Below are 21,786 nucleotides of genomic sequence, written 5' to 3' on the forward strand. Positions count from 1 at the left end.
ACATATTTTTCCCCACCCTTTCACTTTCAATCTATATGTATCCTTTGTCCTAAAGTGAGATTCTTGTAGTCAGCATATTGAAGGTTTTTACCTTTTTATCCACTCAGCCACTCTGTGTCTTTTGATTGGGGCATTCAGTCCATTGACATTTAAGGTGATAATTGATAGATGATTATTTATTGCCATTTGAACCTCGTGTTCCAGTTGATTCTGTGGTTCTCCATTCTTCCTTTTTTTTTTTTTTTTGGTTGGATGGTCTCCTGTTATTATCTGCTTGAGTGTATTTTTTTTTTCATTTTTTGCAAATGCAATATTTGCTTTTGGCTTGTGGTTGCCCTGGTTTTTAAGTATGCTAACCCCTTCCCATAATTGTGTGTTTTAGCCTGATGGTCCTGTAAGTTCAAACACTTCATTACTATATTAAAATTAGGAAGAGAAACATACAAACATACAAAAAGGGTTATTTACTTCCTCACATCCCGTGCCCACATTTTATGGTTTTGATGACTCTTTTTTATTTTTTTCTTTTTAATTTTATTTTGTTTGAGGCCTGTTCATGATTAAATCTGTATGCTGGCTTATTTGAGTGACTGCTCTCTGATTGCGGTTTCCTCAGTCCTAGTTCTTCCTCTTCTTCTTCTTCTTTTCTTTTCTTTTTTCCTCCCTTTCCTTCCTTTCTTTTTGGTTTAGAGAAGCCCTTTCAATATTTCCTTTAACCTGGGTTTTGTGTTGCTGTATTCTTTGAGTTTTTGTTTGTTGGAAAAAATGTTTATTTCCCCTTCTATTTTAAAAGATATTCTTGCTGGATAGAGTATTCTAGGTTGCATATTTTTTCCTTGGAGCACTTTAAATATCTCTTGCCATTCCCTCCTGGCCTGTAGTGTTTCTGTAGAGAAGTCAGCTGATATTCTTATGGGGGTTCCCTTGTAGGTAACATTCTGTTTTTCTCTTGCTGCCTTTAGGATCCTCTCTTTATCACTAACTTTTGCCATTTTTATTATGATGTGTCTTGGTGTGGGTCTGTTTGGGTTCAGTGTGTTTGGGGCCCTCTGTGCTTCTTGCATCTTGAACCCAGCATCCTTTAGATTTGGGAAGTTTCCAGCGATAATTTCTTCAAATATATTTTCCATCCCCTTATCTTTTTCTACTCCTTCTGGAATTCCTATTATGCGTAGATGGGCCCACGTTATTTTATCCCATAGGTCTCTTATATTGCTTTCCAGTTTTTGGATTCGGTTTTCTGTCTGTTGACTGGATTGAGTGATTTCCATTATTCTATCTTCCATATCACTGATTTGTTCTTCTGCATTTTTCATTCTGGTTTTTACTGCCCCTAGTTCAGTTTGCATCTCTGCAAATGAGTGTTCTAGTTTTTCTTGGCTCCTCCTTATATTTTCTAGTTCCTTTCTGAGGGTATCTGCATTACTGTTCATATCTTCTCTTAATCCCTTCAGTATTTTCACTGTTTCTCTTTTGAACTCCAGGTCTGTCAGACTGCAGAGATCTGTCTCATTGTTGACTGTTTTAGGTGAGTTCTCCTGTTGGTTTGACTGGGGGTGGTTTCTCAGCTTCTTCATCTTGCTTGTTGTTTTCTTTCTCCTGAGGGAGTTGTACTCTCCGTGATCAGGCAGTGTTTGCCTTGTCACTGCCGTGGAATATTTCCTGAGGGCTGGCGTTGTTGGTCAATCTTTTTTGAGGCCGTTTGGCTTTTCTGGAGTGTTGATGGGGCTAACAGTGTTTCTTTGAAGCAAAGGAGGACTTCCTGATGGCAGCCAGGACTGGGAGGTCCACACCACGATGGTAGCAGATTTCACTTGGTCATGCAGAGCTTGCTCTGGTGTTTTTAGGCTGTGGGGTTCTTGCAGGGGGTTGGCGGTGTTGGGCAGCTGTTCCTCAGGAGTGCAGCACCCCCTGGGGGCTGGAGCAGTGTCTGGGTCACTGAGAACCTAAGAGGCTCTTCTCTAGGGCAGCCCAACTCAGAAGGATGGCCTGAGAATGTAGGCATATCTTTTCACAGTCTGGCCAACTTGTTGTAGTTTTCTGGGCTGCAGGGGCTCTTCTAGGGGGCTGGTGGTGCTGAGCAGCTATTCTGCGGGAGTGGGGCACCCCCTGTGGTCTTGGGTGGGTAGCAGGGCCTCTGGAATCCCAAGGGGCTCCTCCCCAGTGTAGCCCAACTCAGAAAAAGCGTCTGAGATCTTTTCCCAGCTTGGCCAGGCTTGTTGCATCTTTTCTGGGCTGCAGGGGGTCCTTCCTGGAGCTGGCAGTCCTATGCAGCTGATCCTCTAGCGCTTAGCACTCCCTGGGTGCTTGTGTGTGTAGCAGGGCCACTGGAAATCCAAGAGGCTCCTCCCTGGGGGAGCCCAACTCAGAAAATCCTTCTGATAATTAGGCAGATATATTCACAGCCTGGCTAGGCTTGTTCTAGCTTTTCTGGGCTGCAGGCCTTTTCTCAGGGGTTAGTGGTGTTTGGTGCCACTCTGCAGAAGTGTGGCCCCTCCAATGGGCAAGCAGGCCTGTGCAGGGACAGCCCCTTCGTTGGTAGGCTTCAGGCAATTGTTGAGGCCAGCCCTCCTGGATGGCAGGCAGCCCCAGTTTCGGTGATAGCGTAGGGGGTTGCGGGGGTGGGGGGAGGGGATGCACTGGGAATCACAGCTTTCAGCTAGCTAGCGGACCTGTAAGCCTGCTGTGGTGTGGGGTGTATTCTATGGGGCTCCACCCCTTCTTCTCTCCCCTCCCCAGCATGGGCACAGACCAGGCTCTTCTCCTGGGCTCCCTCTGATGCAGCTTTCCACTTCTCTGACCCTAGAGTATTGCTCCCTTCTTCTGCAACAGCTTTGTTTTCTAGTCTCCCAGGCAGTCTCTGCCCCGTCAAATGGTTTCTAGACCTCCCAAGCAGTTTCCGCTCTGCCCCGCCCCCCTAGCCCATTCTCGGGGTGTAACCTCTGGATCCGAGGTCTCGGTGCCCAGCCCCCATCCAGGCGTCCCCCATCCCTTCCTGGGGACTAACCTCTGGAGCCAAGGTCTCGGTGCCCAGCCCCCATCCAGGCATCCCCCGTCCCTTTCCCGGGGACTACCCTCTGGAGCCGAGGTCTCGTTGCCCAGCCCCCACCCAGGCATCTCAATTTTTGGTGACTGTGCCCGTAGTTCAGATGGTCCGTTCGGTTCTTGATCGGCTTTTCCGTACTCCAACTTACTGCTACACTCTTCTCTGCATCTGGAGATTCCTCTGGTTTGTTTGATCTTTCTCCCATGTAGGTGACTTTCCAGGGTGCAGGATCCCTTTCTCCTCTGCAGTTCCCTTTCGGGAGTGCCCATCCCACTCGGATTCACCTTCTCTCACTCTCCTCTTTTCTCCCGTTCTGTCCCATAATGTCACGAACTTCTTGCTGTTATTGGAGTTTAGGTTCCTCTGCCAGCGATTGGTTGCTGTTCTGTGTGAGTCATTTATTCTGTAGATGTGCTTTTTTAGTTGTGTTTGTGGGAGATGGTGAGAGTGTCCCCCTACTCCTCCGCCATGTTGTCCTCTCCATAATATTCCTTCTTGATGCAATAAAAGTTCTTTCTCAGTATGTCCTTGAGCAAATTGATTGTATTGCAAAATACCGGAATATATCCTTATTTTTCACTACTTGATTTGTTAGTTTCTGAAAGAGTTATATTATTTGTTACTGTACTTTTATTTCTAATCCTGTTTCCTTTGTATTCCTACAAGTTTTTTCTCTATTTTCTTGCTTTTTAAATACAAAAATATAACTCATATCATCTTCATGGATTGTACCATTTTATGTCTCAGTCTTGAAATTTGCTTTATCTGATATTAGTGGTGCCAACCCAGCTTCTTTATTATTTGCATTCGCTTAGTGTTCTTTTTCCCATCTTTTTATGTTCAACCTTTCATTGTCTCTTTGTTCCAAGTGAATTTTTAATAAAAATGTACAGCTGAGCTGGTTTTTTTAGCCAATTTAAGTCTTTGTTCTCTGATAGAAGAGTTCAGTCCTTCTTACTTATTATGATGTAATTAATTCTTTCCATTTTTGTAATGTTTATAATTTTTTATACTGGTTTTCACTTTTTCCTGTCCTTACTTTTTTTTCTGTCTTGATCTAGTTTCTTTTCACTTCATTTTCATCCTCTTTATTTAGGAGTTATACTTGGCTTTTTAATTTTCTAGTGCTTATGATCCCATTTATAAGAATTATAATATATTCCTAAGCTAATATCCTTGGCCTAGGTTTGTCAGATTTAGCAAATAAAAATATAGGACACTCAGCTAAATTTCAATTTCAGGTAAACAACACATGATTTCTAGTATAATTATCCCCATACAATATTTAGGAATATTTATACTAAAAATTATTTGCTAATTATCTAAAATTAAAATTTTATTCAGTATCCTTTATTTTATCTAGATATTGTAACTTAATGTGCTTTTATGTCTCCACTCCTCAACTCCTGGATTTTGCAAAGGATATATATAATATTAAGGTTCAAATTATCCTGGTTATTTACTATAAAAAATACTCACTTGTTGATTATATATGCATAGTATCTCTGGACTCTAAATTCTGTTTACTTTGTTAACCAAGAGTTCCAACAATGGAGACCCGGCTGAGGCAAAAATAAAATGATTTTATTGGGGAGTTGTTAAGATTGCAGCACACAGCCAAGAAAGCACCTGAATTGCATTCTGCCAGACTACAAAATGGAGGATGCTTATAAAGTAAAAAACTGCAAGGCTATGGTTAGTTATGAGTGTTGTTTATAGAGTATTACAATGGGAGCTGACAAGAAGAGTGCTTGTTAAGCAAATATTGGGTTTCAAAATGATAATGATAACATATTGTGAAGTGGGGGGGGGGTTGAAACTATAAGGTTGCATCTAGCAGTTGCAAGCAGATACCGTGTTGAAAATGACTGTCCTTGAGTTTGATACAGTCCAGAAAGTAAAAGTTCTCAGTGATACAGGAATACCTAAAATGACATCTACATTCCTACCCTGCCCTATTTTGGCTGCCTGAACTGCAGTCAGTTTTGATTTTTAAATGATATTAAATTTGTCAACTTAGAGGGGAATTGATGCTTTTTATCTCTACCCATTGTTCAGAGCCTTCTAATACTGATATCCTCTTGATTTCTTAGCTTCAGAGGAGACATATATTGTCTCCTCACAGTGTACTGCACTTGATAAATCACAGTAGATATCCCAAATGAAAATCTATTAATGCACATACCAGAATTTCATTAAATAATTGTTGAATGGATGAATTGTTCAAAAAATAAACACCCACTAACTTAATTATTGTATTTTGCAGGTGAAGTGCATAGATGTTGTTCAGGCTTATATCAACAGAATCAAGGATGTGAACCCAATGATCAATGGAATCGTCAAGTACAGGTGAACATTTTTACCCTCTCATAGTTTTTATTCTATTGCTACTGCTATTCCATCTTGATGTATTGCTTGGATTCCAATCCACCTGTGTCCTTCCTTTGATTTCCCACTGGGACTGCCCTGACTTCTAATTCAATACTTCCTACCCTTTATTTAGCTTTTGTTGTCTTCTGTGACAATCAGAACTTAGAGTATGCCTGGAGATCAGCTTGAAGAATACACAGACAGCTAATGCTGTAGCAAGCAAGAGCCCCCCAAGCAAACTCAGGGTCTATATTTTATTAGGATTGTGAACAGAAAGCATGGGGGGCAGAGACTATAGATAATACTTACAAGGACCACACAAGCCTGGGGGGATTATAAGTAACAGAGTCTGTTCTAACAATCATCAGGTCTTATCTTAGGAAGGTATACATTAATCTTTACAGCAGGACTGTTTGTTCTCCTTACAGGGCCCCTAAGCCTTAACTATCTAAAGTTCTTTCTTAGGGTAACCTTCTTGGCATTTCAAAAGGATGTCATGGTTTTCCATGACCTCTTTATTCTGTTTTCTTTGCTTACTCTAGCTACATGCTTTCAAGCTTGAGGGTTATGGCCCTGTTTTCTTCCATCCACAAGCTGTTATATTTATATGTCCGCTTCCTCCTGCCTCCTATTGACTGCAACATGTTTGATGGCAAAGAACAAATGTCCATGGATTTTACATATCAAACATCCAGCACAAGGCCTGAAACTTGGTGGACATCATTGAATACTTACTGCATTAATGAGCTTTGGAAGAGACTCTAAGAGAACCCTCACTTCACCTGACACTTTCCAATGTGGATTTAGTATAGTAGATGGTATTTTTAAAAGGCATTATATGTGTGACTTCTACATCTCAGTTGCCAAGTAAACCTTTTTAGGGAGCCAGGAAGTATTAAATGACAAAACTTGGATTTGTGTCCTATAGCATCCTACACAGTGACTAGAACAATTCTTTTTTAAAAAAATGAATTTTATTATATTTATAGTTATACAACCATCATCACAACCTAATTTTAGAACATTTCCATATGAGACCCCCCAGTCCACCCTCTCCCTCCCCCGACATGTGCTCTTTAGTAACCATAAGTTTTTAAAGTCTGTGAATCTGTTTCTGTTCTGCAAGTTCATTTATATCGTATTTTTAGATTCCAGATACAAGATACATATGATGTTTGTCTCTCACTGTCTAACTAACTTCACTTGGTGTGATAATTTCTAGGTCCATCCATGTTGCTGCAAATGGCATTATTTCATTCTTTTTTTATGGATGAGTAATAGTCCATTGTATATATGTACTACATCTTCTTTATCCATTTCTCTGGCAATAGACATTTAGGTTGCTTCCATGTCTTGGCTATTGTGTATAGTGCTGCAATGAACATTGCATTACATATATCTTTTCAAGTCATGGTTTTCTGTGGATAGATGCCCAGGAGTGGGATTGCTGGATCATATGTTAGTTCTCTCTTTAGTTTTATGAGGTACTTTCATAGTATTTTCTATAGTGGTTTCACCAATTTACATTCTCACCAAAAGCGTAAGAGGCGTCCCTTTTCTCCAAAATTTCTCCAGCACTTATTGTTTTTTATTGTAGTTGATTTACAATGTTCTGTCAATCTCTGCTGTACAGTAAAGTGACTCAGTCACTCGACAGCAAAAAATCAAACAACCCTATTGAAAAATGGGCAGAAGATATGAATAGACATTTCTCCAAAGAAGATACACACATGGCCAACAAACACATGAAAAAATGCTCAACATCACTAATTGTTAGAAAAATGCAAATCAAAACTACTATGAGGTATCACCTCACACCAGTCTGAATGGCCATCATTAAGAAGTCAACAAATAACAAATGCTGGAAAGGGTATGGGGAAAAGAGTACCCTCCTTCACTGTTGGTAGGAATATAAATTAGTACAAACACTGTGGAAAATAGTATGGAGGTACATCAGAAAACTAAATATAGAACTACCATATGATCCAGCAATCCCACCCTTGGGCATATATCCAGACAAAACTTTCCTTGAAAAAGACACATGCACCCGCACGTTCATTGCAGCACTATTCACAATAGCCAAGACATGGAAACAACCTCAATGTCCATCAACAGATGAATGGATTAAGAAAACGTGGTATATGTACACAATGGAATACTACTCCACCATAAAAAAGGACGAAATAATGCCATTTGCAGCAACGTGGTTTCAACTAGAGATTCTTATACTGAGTGAACTAAGTCAGAAAGAGAAAGACAAATACCATATGATGTCATCTATATCTGGAATCTAATATATAGCACACATGAACCTATCTACAGAAAATAAACAAACTCATGGATATGGAGAACAGACTTGTGTTTGCCAAGGGGAAGGAGGAGTGAGTGGGATGACTGGGAGTTTTGAGTTAGTAGATGAAAACTATTGCATTTGGAGTGGATAAGCAATGAGATCCTGCTCTATAGCTCAGGGAACTATATCTAGTCACTTGTGATGGAACATGATGGAGGATAATGGGAGGAAAAGATCAATTCTTATCATATTATGATATAGGGAAAAATTTTGCAGGTCTCAATCATTTGTATATCATGTTTAGCATTTTTGTCTTGTTTGTGCAGCAACTCTGTTGTTAATATATAATACAATTGAATCACTTATATTGTCAATTATTTTTGAATGAAAATATATATTACTACAAAAAATTGAAAACTATGATTACTTGATATAGATGATTGCTGTCTATTAACCTAAAACAAACAGCCAGATATTTCATCTGAAAGATAGATTTATTTGGGATCATAGGAGAATTGCACTTCAAGTTTTGCAACCATGGGGAGCCAAGTGCAAGTCCCTCATAGGGCAAAGGAAGGAGAATGCTTTTATATAGAGGAAAGGAAGATGGGAGGGCTATAGTAAACAAAGAGTCCATAGCTTTTCATTTGCTTAGTCCTTTCATGGAAGAAAAAGCATCTTTCTTCTTCCTTTGGAGCTCTGTTTTAGTCACAGGGCATGAGAGCTCCCCATTGTAGACCCCTACTCTATTTTTTTTGATGTTTCTCTTATTAATTTTTATATGTATACATAAATAAAATGAAAAATAGCTAGTATTATGAAATTATAAACATTTAAAACATATTTATGAAATACAAGCAGCACATCAAATGAATTTGTATCATACTCGTTGTTTTAATTAATTTATTTTTTGAGGTTCTTATTCTTTTTATATATATGTATATTTTATTTCCCCAATACATTATTTTTTTCCACTATGGAGAACAGTATGGAGGTACCTTAGAAAACTATATGTAGAACTATCACATGACCCAGTAATCTCACTCTTGGGCATATATCCAGACAAAACTTTGCTTAAAAAAGACACATGCACATGCATGTTCATTGCAGCACAATTCACAATAGCTAAGACATGGAAACAACCGAAATGTCCATTGACGGATGATTGGATTAGGAAGCTGTGGTATATATACACAATAGAATACTACTCAGTCATAAGAAGAACAAAATAATGCCATTTGCAGCAACATGGATGGAACTAGAGACTCTCATACTGCGTGAAGTAAATAAGAAAGAGAAACACTAGGTATTTTATTTTATTTTATTTTATTTTATTTTATTTTATTTTATTTTATTTTATTTTATTTTAGTCTTTTTGTCTTTTTAGGACTGCACCCATGGCACATGGAGGTTCCCAGGCTAGGTCTAATTGGAGCTGTGGCTGCTGGCCTACTCCAGAGCCACAGCAATGCCAGATCTGAGCCGTGTCTGTGACCTTCCCCACACACAGCTCACAGCAACACTGGATCCTTAACCCACTGAGCGAGGCCAGGGATTGAACCTGTAACCTCATGGTTTCTAGTCTGATTCGTTTCTGCTGCACCACAAAGGGAACTCCAATACTACTTATTTTATAAATGATTTCTTATCTAATCATTTCAACAGCTTTTCAAAAAATTAAAAATCCCTACATTATAGGTGTCACTGCTGTGATCCAGAGAAGTTAAGTTACTTTTTAGGGTCAAAAAGGTAGTGTGTGACAGAGTCATGATCCAAATATATAGACATCTGGTGCCAAAAACAGAAGTACAGAAAGTCTTTATGTTCTAGGAATTCTCCTTTGTCCCTTTCTTTTTTCTATGGGCCAGCTGTCTTCTAGTCACATATTCCAACATTTCAAGCAGCTCCTCTTCCCAAAGTTATTTCCCCAGACTGTGCACTGTTGTATATTTGAGATGTAATTTGTGTTTAATTTGTTGACAAAATATGTCTTTAAACATATAAGAAACAGAGGGAAATTCTTCTATTTTTCTCTATTACTTTTTGAGAAATACAAGTCATAAGGAGGGAGGTATTTGGTTGTGGGGCTTATTTCTGTTTGTGAGGATATTAATAAAGTTTTGACAGAATTAAATTGTCCTTGTTGAAAGTGATGGTTTGAAACTACAAATAGGAAAGTAGAGAGGTTATTGGTGGGTGGATAGGAGAGATGGGGCAGGGCAGTAACTATCAGAGATTGAAGATTTGCAGAGAGATAAAGAATGGATGGCTTTAGGAGAAATGTTCAGAAATAATTTTATGAAGTTCATTTATGGTATGTGTAACATCAGTGTTTTTTCCTGCTTCTCTCAAAACACTGCAAAATTGCTTTATTGTGCTAATTATAATGTTTCTATTGTACTTGAAATTAAGAACATTGGCAGTAAAATGAAAAAAAATGTACATAAAGCACCTAGCACAGAACCTTAAATCAATTACTCAATATAAGCTATTGTTATTGTTATGGCTATTATTACAACAGGAGCTTAGTTAGTGGATCTGACCTTATGATAATTATACACAGTTTTACTGTATTGCTATCCTCCATTTACTTGGCACTAAAACTGACTCTCTGGGTAGTTTCAGTGGTTAAAGTTACACAGCTATGAAATAGTAGGAAGAGATATGAATTCTAATTTTGCTGGTCCTTAGCTTTGTCTTTCTACTCTTGATTGGCTGATAAGAAAATATTCACCATTTTATCACCTTCTTCCCAAACCTGTTCTACCTGGTCATACAAGTAAGACACCTAGCTATAACCCCGGACTCCACCTTCTCCCCTCCTTTCTAAAGTCTATTGCCCAACTCTAACTGGTCTAAAAGTTTTACTGGCTCTTCTTCTTATGCCTCATCATGCCAGTATTCTCTATTTCTTCATATCCTAGTCCCTAGCCATACTGAACCTACTCAATTTTCCTTGACTATTCTGCTCTCTGTTACCTCCATAACTTTGTATAAGTTGTTCCTTCTGCCTGGAATACCTTCCCTTTCCCCACCACTTCTATATTTGGCTGACTTGACTTTTTAGAATCCAGCTTAGGTCTTAATTACCCTTTATTTAATAATCTCAGCCTGTGTGAGGCATCTACCTTTGAGCTCCAAGAACACATTGTGCTCTTGTCATTCTTGTTTCATTCAGGTTCCAGAAGCCAAACAATTTTAACAAAAAAATTTGATATATGGACTTGTTGAAATATGTGTTTAAGGAATGAAAAAAACAAAATATAGCATTGGAACAACACAGAGATAATGACTGCAGGAAACACCTGTCCCCCACCCCTAGACCTGAGATAACAAAGGGAAGAGGTTGGGATTATTAGAAACATAGAAGCCCAAAGGAGGTGAATGTAGAGTTCAGACTCTGATATATGTGAAGAGGTTTCTGCTTGGCTGCTGTTGCTATCTTAGATGCTTAGAGAAGAAATCTCATAGAGCTGTAGTTCAGGTCTCTGAGGAGCAGTTGTCAGCTGACTAACACTGGTGCCTCTGAGGGGGTGTAGTGAGGCTGGTTCTAGAGTATGGAAAGAAATAGGAAGCTGGAATCACTACTGTTGCCTGGATAAAAGGCCATATTTGGTGATATGTTGTCAGGAGCAGCAAACAAACTGGAGCAAGTCAATCTCTTCACCTCTTCCCCTGCCTTCTAGTCTCTAGAATCCCATATTTGAAGAATCTAAAAGGACACCAGTTAGCAAAAGAAGACCATTTTCTGAGTCCCAATAGAAAGTGAGGGCATAGAATACTTGGTTTGAGGCAGAGAGATAAAAGTATAATAACTGATTCAACACCACATTGACATTGTGGTCTTAATTGTCTCACCCACTGGACTTTTATATCACTCTCTCCAGAAAGCCTCCCCTGACACCTCTCCAGTCCTGGATAGGTACACAACTTCCGTGTTCCCACAATATCCTCTTTTACCTTATTAGAGCACTAATTCCACTATACTATAAACAACATTTTTTTTTACAGTTCAGCCATTAGACTGGAGTATGAAAGAGGCCAGTGATTGTGTTTTGTTCACCTCTGTATCCCTTAACATCTATCACAGTGTCAGGCACATAGAAGGAATCCAAAAAATGTTTATGGGATAAATAAAAGAAGATGTTAGGCACTTTAGAATCATTGTATTTTGTAAACTATATACCTGAGGGTCCATGCTATTTTCCCATTTTATAAAGAATGAAACAAAGACTCAGAAGTTCAGAAACATGGCTAAAGTCATAAAACTACTAAATAATAGAAGGATTCCAACCTGGGTCTGCGTGACTCTATAAGTATGTATTTTTGCTGGTATATATATCCAGGGCTGAAGAGGTGTCAGGGAAGGCTTTCTGGAGGAAGTAATGTAAAAGAAGAACTCTGAGGAATGAGAGTTCCTAAACCAGATGACAGTGCCACTGTCTATAGCCCCTGCTATACAAATGAGGGGGCTGTATAGATTCCTATCAGAGCATGAGGATAAAATCTTCCTTGGATTTTGCTCCCTCTGCTCTTGCTCTACTTAAATCACTGGATAGGAGCAGGATTTCAGTGTATATAGATTTTAAAAGGCCTCTCAGACTTCAGGGAAGTCTTTAATTCACCCCATACTATCCAGACTATGTATCATTCTGTTGTCACAGCCTCCATTAGGACTCATTATCAGTCTGTCTCCATAGAGCCAGAGTTGGGGATTCTTAACTGGGGAGCCTGGTTTTAGATTGACTAAAATTATGGGGGTTTCTTTGGTGTCAGTGGTCAAGTGTTGCCCATGGCACTGAGCCCATGTATAAGGGTATATAGTTCACTCTCTGCCCTTCTAAACTTCTCTTTGAATTCTCTGCTTTTGCTGATTATGTGTGATTTTAATTTGGGCAGTTTTAATGAAAGGTCTTTTAAGACCTTTGGAAAATGTGCATAATTAAAGTACTAACTCTGCTCTACTTGGGAATAATAGGACTTTGAACTCTGACTGTTGTGCTCTATCTACCTGGTTGGGGACTACATAGGGGTCATGTGTTCCAGAAACCCTATCTTACTACCAGCAAAAATGCTGTAAATAAATAGTGCTGATAACATTTTACAAATAGAACATGTCAAAGAAGTACCTGCTACAGATCTTCATTGTTTTCCTGATATACAGGCTTATACTCTGCTTTCTAAATTTCATGTTACTGATTATCTGAGCTCCGTGATTTGGGCAATTTGATTTTGGCTTAGTCAGCTGCAATCCTAATTCTTTAATTTTCCTAACAGAAATTTCCTTTCAGCCAAATTTCTGTTGACTGTCAGATGATATTAGTAATGATGATAGTAATAGCTACCTTTTATTGAGTGGCTTGTGTGTGCTAGGTACTATCTTTATGTTTTTATCATTTTAATGACAGAGCAAGTAAGACCTTATTGCTAACCCCTGTTTTATAAATGGTGAAATGAAGGTTTAAGAAGGTGTCACTTGCAAGGTCACATAGCCATCTAAGATCAATCTTCCTTCAAAGCCTGGATTCACTTGAATACAGAGCTTGTGGTTGGCCAGATTTTATATATTTTCAGGAGCCAGATTGTTTTTCACATGAATATCTTGCTGTATCTAACTGGCTGTCATAGCTCACTCATTTTTTTTCCAACATAAGCAAGCTTCTCTAAAACTTAGTCAACAGTTATTTTATCTTCATCATCATCTCCTATTGACATTGACATTCGCTGAAACCTAGTGTCTGTCTATTCCAGTCAACTAAAACTGCCTTGCCAATTCTATTATTTTAGATGCTTTTCACTGCAAAAACACAAAACTCAACTTGAAATATCTAAAAACAATGAGGAAAATATATTATGCCATAAAACAGGAAGTCCTTAGGTAGATAAATCCCACAATTGATTAATTCCGAGGCTTTAAATTGTCATCAATAGCTTATGTATTCAGTCTTTTCCTTGGACATCCTAGTTTGTCAGCCTTAGTTCTCAGGGTAGATTTTCACATTGTCGTAAGATGGCTGCCATGGTGGCCAGGTGCCTCTATGTAAACCAGTTTATGACAAGTTAAATATAATCACTCTGTTCATATTAAACAAATAAGAAATCACAACCTTAAGGCTAGGAATTGGACCTACTCCCCTAAAATATGTGGCAGGTAAGAAAGATAGTTTTCTGAAAAGTTGAGGTTCAGTTAATATGAGGAAAAAATTAGATCTTGAGTGGCAGCCAGTAATGTTTGCAACACATAAAAATATGAAATGTAGGCATCTTTAATTTCTCTTTATCCCAGTTTCTTCATCAGTGTAGTGGGGCAAGTGTTACATATCCATGGGATTGTTGTGAGGACTGAGTGAATGAATATAAAATACAACCTCTGGCATGTAAAACACACCTAGCAAATGTTAAATGTTTCTATTATTATTAAAATTATTATATCCCTATTCTTGAAATTTCTTCTTCTTTTGGCTTCTATAATAGCTGCTTTTTGTATTATTTAACTTTTCCAGGTTTACTGAGATATAATTTAAAAATAAAATTGCACATATCTATGTACCTATGAGGTAATTTGGTCTATGTATACTTTGTGAAATAATTAATACTATCAAGCTAACATCCACATTGCAGTTAGGTGATCAAATGTAACATCACAGGGTTGCTTTGTTTTCTTTTTTTAACTCAATGAATTTTATTATATTATAGTTATACAACCATCATCACAACTTAATTTTAGAACATTTCCATCTCAAATTCCCAGTATATCCCCCTTCTCCCACCTGTCCCCTTTGGTAACCATAGATTTTCAAATTCTTTGAGTCTATTTCTGTTCTGCAAATAAATTCATTTGTATCTTTTTTTAAAGATTCCACATATAAGTGATATCATATGATGTTTGTCTCTCACTGTCTTTGTTTTCCTTATTTGGTGAGAAAGCTTAAGTTCTACACTTTTACAAATTTAAAGTGTTCAGTACAGTATTAATAATTATTGTCATTATGCCCTGCATAGTATCCTTAGATATAACCATCTTTTAACTGAAAGTTTGTACCCTTTGAAAAAATATCTCCCCATTTCTTCCATGCCCCAGCCCCTGGCAACCACTATTCTATGCACTATTTCTTTTTTTCTTCAAGTTTTTTTTTCCCACTGTACAGCAAGGGGGTCAGGTTATCCTTACATGTATACATTACAATTACATTTTTCCCCCAGCCTTTCTTCTGTTGCAACAGGAGTATCTAGACAAAGTTCTCAATGCTATTCAGCAGGATCTCCTTGGAAATCTATTCTAAGTTGTGTCTGTTAAGCCCAAGCTCCCGATCCCTCCCACTCCCTCCCCCTCCCATCAGGCAGCCACAAGTCTCTTCTCCAAGTCCATGATTTTCTTTTCTGAGGAGATGTTCATTTGTGCTGGATATTAGATTCCAGTTATAAGTGATATCATATGGTATTTGTCTTTGTCTTTCTGGCTCATTTCACTCAGGATGAGAGTCTCTAGCTCCATCCATGTTGCTGCAAATGGCATTATGTCATTTTTTTTTATGGCTGAGTCGTATTTCTGAGTTCAATTAAAAAAAATTATTTTAGAATCCACATGTAACTGATCCCATATAGTATTTATTTTTTCTGTTTGGCTCATTAGCACAATGTTCCCAAGATTCATTTATGTTGTCATTAATAACAGTATTTCCTTCCTTTTATGTCTGAATAATATTCCATTGTTTGTGTGTGTGAGTGTGTGTGTGTGTGACATTTTCTTTTCTAAGTCATCCATCTATTCACACTTTGGCTCTTTCTATATACTGGCTATTGTGAAAAAATGCTGTAATAAACATAGGAGCACAGATATTTTTGCAGGATAGCTGATTTTATTTCTTTGTTGTTGTTGTTGTTGTTGTTGCTATTTCTTGGGCCGCTCGCACGGCATATGGAGGTTCCCAGGCTAGGGGTTGAATCAGAGCTGTAGCCACCTGCCTAAGCCAGAGCCACAGCAACGCGGGATCCGAGCCGCGTCTGCAACCTACACCACAGCTCACGGCAACGCCGGATCATTAACCCACTGAGCAAGGGCAGGGACGGAACCCGCAACCTCATGGTTCCTAGTCGGATTCGTTAACCACTGCGCCACGACGGGAACTCCTGATTTAATTTCTTATACAGATGTGGAAATACTGGATCATGTGGTGCTTCTATTTTTAATTTTTTGAGGAACCTCCATATTGTTTTCCATAATGACTATCAATTTACATTCCCACTGACAGTATACAAGGATTTCCTATTCTCCACTTTTCCAGCACTTTTTATCTCTTGTGTTTCTGATAAAATCATCTTAACATATGTAAGGTGATGTCATTGTGGTTTTGATTTGCATTTTCTTGATGATTAGTGATGTTAAGCACCTTTTCACGTACTTGTTGGCCATTTGATTGCCTTTTTGGAAAAACATTTATTTGGGTTCTTTGCCCCTTTAAAATATGGGATTATTTGCTTGCTGTTAAGTTGCATGAGTTTCTTATATATTTTTATTTTAATTCTATATGACATACGATTTGAAAATATATGCTCCCTTTTTGTATATTGTCTTTTCATTCTGTTAGTTGTTTCCTTTGCTGTGCAGAAGCTTTTTAGTTTGATATAATCCCATTTGTTTATTTTTGCTTCTGTTGCTTATGTTTTAGTATGACATCCAAAAACATATTATCTTGTTGGAAAAAGAATATATATATATATATATATATATATATATGTATAAAATGTATGTATGACTGGGTCACTTTGCTATACAGCAGAAATAGACAGAACATTGTAAATCAACTATAATAAAAAAGTTTAAAAAATACATTACCGAGACCATTATCAAAGAGCTTTTCTTTTGTGTTTTCTTGCAGGATAATTGTGGTTTCAGGTCTTAAATTTATTTAATCCATTTCAAGGTACTTTTTGTGAGCAGTGTGAGATAGTGTTTCACTTTCATTCTTTTCCATATGGATGTCTGGTTTTGCCAACACCACTTACTGAAGGGATTTTCCTTTCACCATTGCATTATTGGCACCATTATCAAGGACTTGACAGTATCTGTGTGATTTTATTTCTAGGTTCTCTATTATATTCACTAATATGTGCATCTGTTCAATGCCACTGCCATACTGTTTTTTAAAATTTTTTGTTAAAGTACAAAATATAGTTGATTTACATTGTTCCTTCAAATTCAGCTACACAGAAAAGTGACCTAGCCATCCATACACATCCATTTTTTTTTCATTTTCTATCAGTTTCTAAACCAAGAGACCTGATACAGTTCCCTGTTCTACGTGACAGTCTGCATCTCCCCACCCCAAACTCCCTGTTACTCCCTATCTCTCCCTACACCCTGCTGGCAAACACAAGTCTGCCCTTCCTCTCCATGATCTGTTTCTGTTTTGTAGATCATTTATGCCATATTTAAGACTCCACATATAAGTGATACCACATGGTATTTGTTTATCTGACTTACTTCACTTAGTATGAGTCTCTAATTCTGTCCATGTTGCTGCAAATGGCATTTTGTCATTTTTATAGATTAATAGCATTCCACTGTATATACATATACCACATCTTCTTAATTCATTCATCTGTCAATGGATATTTAGGATATTTCTATGTCTTGGCTATTATGAGTAGTGAACATAGAGGTGCATTTATTTTTTTCAATGAAAGTTTTGTCCTGATATATGCCCAGGAGTGAGATATGGTAGTTCTACATTTAGTTTTCTAAGGTACTTCCATACCATTTTCCACAGTGGTTGTACCAATTTACATTCCCACCAATAATGAAGGAGGGTTCCCTTTTCTCTGTATCCTTTCCAGCATTTGTTGTTTGTCAACTTGTTAATGATGGCCATTCTAACCATCAATGAGGTGATACCTCATTGAAATTTTGATTTGCATTTCTATAATAATTAATGATGTTGAGCATCTTTGTCATGTGCCTGCTGGCCATCTGTATGTCTTCTTTGGAGATATGTCTCTTTAGCTCTTCTGCCCACTTTTCAATTGGTTTGTTTTTTGGTGTTGTGTTGTAATAGTTGTTTATATATTTTGGAGATTAAGCCTTTGTTGGTTGAATCATTTGCAAAGAATTTCTCCCATTCTTGGGTTGTCTTTTCTTTTCTTTTTTTTTTTTTTTGTCTTTTTGCCATTTTCTTGGGCTGCTCCTATGACATATGGAGGTTCCCAGGCTAGGGGTTAAATCAGAGCTGTAGCTGCCAGCCTACACCAGAGCCACAGCAACACAGGATCTGAGCCAGGTCTGCAACCTACACCAAGCTCACAGCAATGCCGGATCCTTAACCCACTGAGCAAGGCCAGGGGTCGAACCTGCAACATCATGGTTCCTAGTCGGATTCATTAATGACTGCGCCACGATGGGAATGCCTGTCTTTTCATTTTTTAATGGTTTCCTTTGCTGTGCAGAAGATTTTTAATTTAATTAGATCCCATTGGATTATTTTTATTTTTATTGACCTCATTCTAGGAAGTGAATCAAACAAGATGTTGCTGTAATTTATGTCAAAGAGCATTCTGCCTATGTTTTCCTCTCAGAGTTTTATGTATCTGGCCTTACATTTAGGTCTTTAATTCATTTTGAGATTATTTTTGTGTATGGTGGTAGAGAATATTTGAATTACATTCTTTTACATGCAGCTGTCCAGTTTTCCCAGCACCACTTATTGAAGAGACTATCTTTGCTCCAATGTATGTTCTTGCCTCCTTTGTCATAGATTAGTTGACCATAGGTGCTTGGGTTTATTTATGGGATTTCTATCATGTTACATTGATCATTGATCTATGTTTCTTTTTTTGTTCTAGTACCATACTGTTTTGATTACTATATCTTCAAAGAATAGTCCTAATTCAGGGAGCCTGACTATTTGAAGTCTTTTGTATTTCCATACAAATTTTAAAATATTTTGTTCTAGTTCTGTAAGGAATGTCACTGGTAATTTGATAGGGATTGAATTGAATCTGTAGATGGCCTTAGGTAGTATTGTCATTTTGACTGTATTGATTCTTCCAATCCAAGAGCATGGTATATCTTTCCATCTATATGTTTCATCTTTCATTTCTTTCATCAGTGTCAGACTTTTCAGAGTACAGGTCTTTTGTCTATTTAGGTAGGTTTATTCCCAAGTATGTTTTCTTTTTGATGTGATGGTAAATGGTATGATTTCCTTAATTTCTCTTTCTGATTTTTCATTGTTAGTATATAAAAATGCCATAAATTTCTGTGTATTAATTTAGTATCCTACAACTTTACAAAATTCATTGATGAACTCTAATAGTTTTCTTGCAGTGTGCTTAGGATTTTTCAGGTATGGTATCATGTTATCTGCAAACAGTGATTGTTTTACTTATTTTTTTTCCAGTGTGAATTCATTTTATTTCTTTTTTTTTCTCTGATTCTGATGGCTAGGATGTCCAAAAATATGTTGAATAACATTGGTGAAAGTGGACATCCTTGTCTTGTTCCTGATCTTAGTGGAAATGTTTTCAGTTTTTTAAAATTGAGAGCGATGTAAGCTGTGGGTCGTCATAAAAAGCTTTTATTATATTGAGGTAGTTCCCCTCTATGCCCACATTCTGGAGAGTTTTTATCAGGAATGGGTGTTGAAATTTGTCAAAAGCTTTTTCTGCATCTATTGAGATGATCATATTGTTTTTATTTTTCAGTTTGTTGATATATCACATTGATAGATTTGTGGATATTGAAGAATCCTTGTATCTGTGGGACAAACCCTACTTGATCATGTTGCATGATCTCTTAAATATGTTTTGTATGTGGTTTGGTAATATTTTTTGAGGATTTATGTGTTCATGTTCATCAGTGATATTCAGCTGTAATTTTCTTTTTTTGTGGTGTCTTTGTCTAGTTTTGGTATTAGGCTGATGGTGGCTCCATAGAATGAGCTTGGGAGTGTTCCTTCTGCTGCAATTTTTCGGAAGAGTTTCAGAAAAAGAGGTGTTTTCTCTGAATGTGTGCTAGAAATCAGCTCTGAAGCCATTAGGTCCTGGACTTTTGTCTTTTGGAAGTCTTTTAATCACATTTTCAATTTCAGTGCTTTAGATAGGTCTATTCCTATTTTCTATTTCTTCCTGGTTCCATCTTGGTAGGTTGTACTTTTGTAAGAATCTGTCCATTTCCTCTAGGTTTTCCATTTTATTGGCATACAGTTGCTCATAGTAGTCTCTTATAATCCATTGTATTTATGTGGTGTCAGTTGTAACTACTTTTTCATTTCTAATTTTATTGATTTGAACCCTCTCCCTTTGTTTCTTGATGAGTCTGGCTAAAGGTTTATCAATTTTGTTGCTCTTTTCAAAGAACCAAATTTTGGTTTCATTGATCCCTATTGTTTTCTTTGTCTCTATGTTTTTATGTTTTTAATTTCTGCTCTGATCTTTATGATTTCTTTCTTTTTCACTTTGGGCTTTGTTCTTCCTTCTGTAGATGTTTAAGGTGTAAGGTTAGGTTATTTATTTGAGTTTTTCTTCTTTCCCAAGATAAGATTGTATTACTATAAAATTCCCTCTCAGAACTACTTTTGCTGTGTTCCATAGGTTTTAGGTTGTTGTATCATCATTGTCATTTGTCTCTATGTATCTTTTAATTTTCTCTTTGATTTCTTCAATGATCCATTGCTTGTTTAGTAGCATATTATTCAGATTCCAGGAGTTTCTTTTTTTCTTGTACTCTCTGTTCTCATAGTATTGTGCTCAGAGAAAATGCTTGAAATAATTTCAGTTTTTAAAATTTACCACAGCTTGATCTGTGGTCCAAGAAGTGATCTATTCTGGAGATTGTTCTGGGTGCTCTTGAGAAGAAAGTGTATTCTGCTACTTTGGGGTGAAAAGTTCTTTAGATATCAGTTAGATCTTTTTGTTCTAATGTATCATTAAAGCCTGTGTTTCCTTGTTGAATTTCTGTCTGGATGATCTGTCCAATTGCTGTAAGTGGGGTGTGAAAGTCCCCTCCCCCACTATTATTATGTTAGTGTCAATTTCTCCTTTTATGGCTATTAGTAGTTGAATCATATATTGTACTTTTATGTTGAGTGTGATTATTTATAATTGATATTTCTTCTTGTATTGATCCTTTAATCATTAGGTAATATCCTCCTTTGTCTCTTGTGACCTTCTTTATTTTAAAATCTTTTTTTATCTGATATAATATTACTACTCCTGATTTTCTATAATTTCCATTTGCCTATAATATATCCTTCCAGCCCTTCATTTTAAGTCTGTATGTGTCCTTAGATCTGAAGTGATCTCTTGTAAGCAGCATATATATGGGTCTTATTTTTGTATCCATTCAACCTGTCTTTTAGTTGGAGCATTTAATATATTTACTTTAAATGTAATTATAAGTATGTACTTATTTTCATTTTCTTAATTTTTTTGATTTGCTATTTTGGGTCTTTTTTTTCCCTTCCCCCTTTTGTTGTCTTCTCTTGTTATTTCCCGACCATCTTTAGTGTTACATTTGGCTTGTTTTTTCTTTTTTATGTGTGGGTCCATTATAGTTATTTGATTTCTGGTTCCAATTATATCTTTAATTAATTAATTAATTATTTTTTACAATGTTCTGTCAATTTCTACTTTACAGCAAGGTGACCCAGTTTTATATGTATATACACCTTCTTTTCCTCACATTAACCTCCATCTTGTTCCATCATGAGTAATTAGATATACAGCAGGATGCCATTGCCCATTTATAGTCATTTGGTTTGTGGTTCCCATTATATTTTGATAAATCCATCTATATTGTGCAGAAATGTTTCTGCTTGCAGGTCTATTATTTTCAAATGCATTTTCAATGTTTGTCCTCTCCTCTTCTCATGCTTGTTAGTTTAGATATAATATTTTTCAATGGGTGATTTCCTACTTTTCTATTATCTTTGCCTTTACCAGTGAGGTTTTTTTTTTTTTTTTTTTTGGTAGTCTTCTGGTTTCTAATTGTGGCTTTACATTTTCGGCTTAGAGAAGTTCCTTTAGTAGTTGTTGTAGAGCTGTTATGGAGGTGCTGAATTATCTTAGCTTTTGCTTGTCT

At 37.1% G+C, this 21,786-nt stretch overlaps 1 protein-coding gene across 1 annotated transcript in view; it reads left to right on the forward strand.

Annotated features, from left to right (window-relative positions):
- Positions 1-21,786, forward strand: part of FAAH2 (fatty acid amide hydrolase 2) — a 269,155-nt gene that overhangs the window by 14,497 nt on the left and 232,872 nt on the right. Inside the window, exon 3 of the mRNA XM_047764203.1 lies at positions 5,313-5,395. Coding sequence (XP_047620159.1) covers positions 5,313-5,395 — 83 coding nt within the window. The remainder of the gene's footprint in view (positions 1-5,312; positions 5,396-21,786) is intronic.

Source organism: Phacochoerus africanus, chromosome X, assembly GCF_016906955.1.
Source record: "Phacochoerus africanus isolate WHEZ1 chromosome X, ROS_Pafr_v1, whole genome shotgun sequence".
In the NCBI taxonomy this organism is placed as follows: Eukaryota; Metazoa; Chordata; class Mammalia; order Artiodactyla; family Suidae; genus Phacochoerus; species Phacochoerus africanus.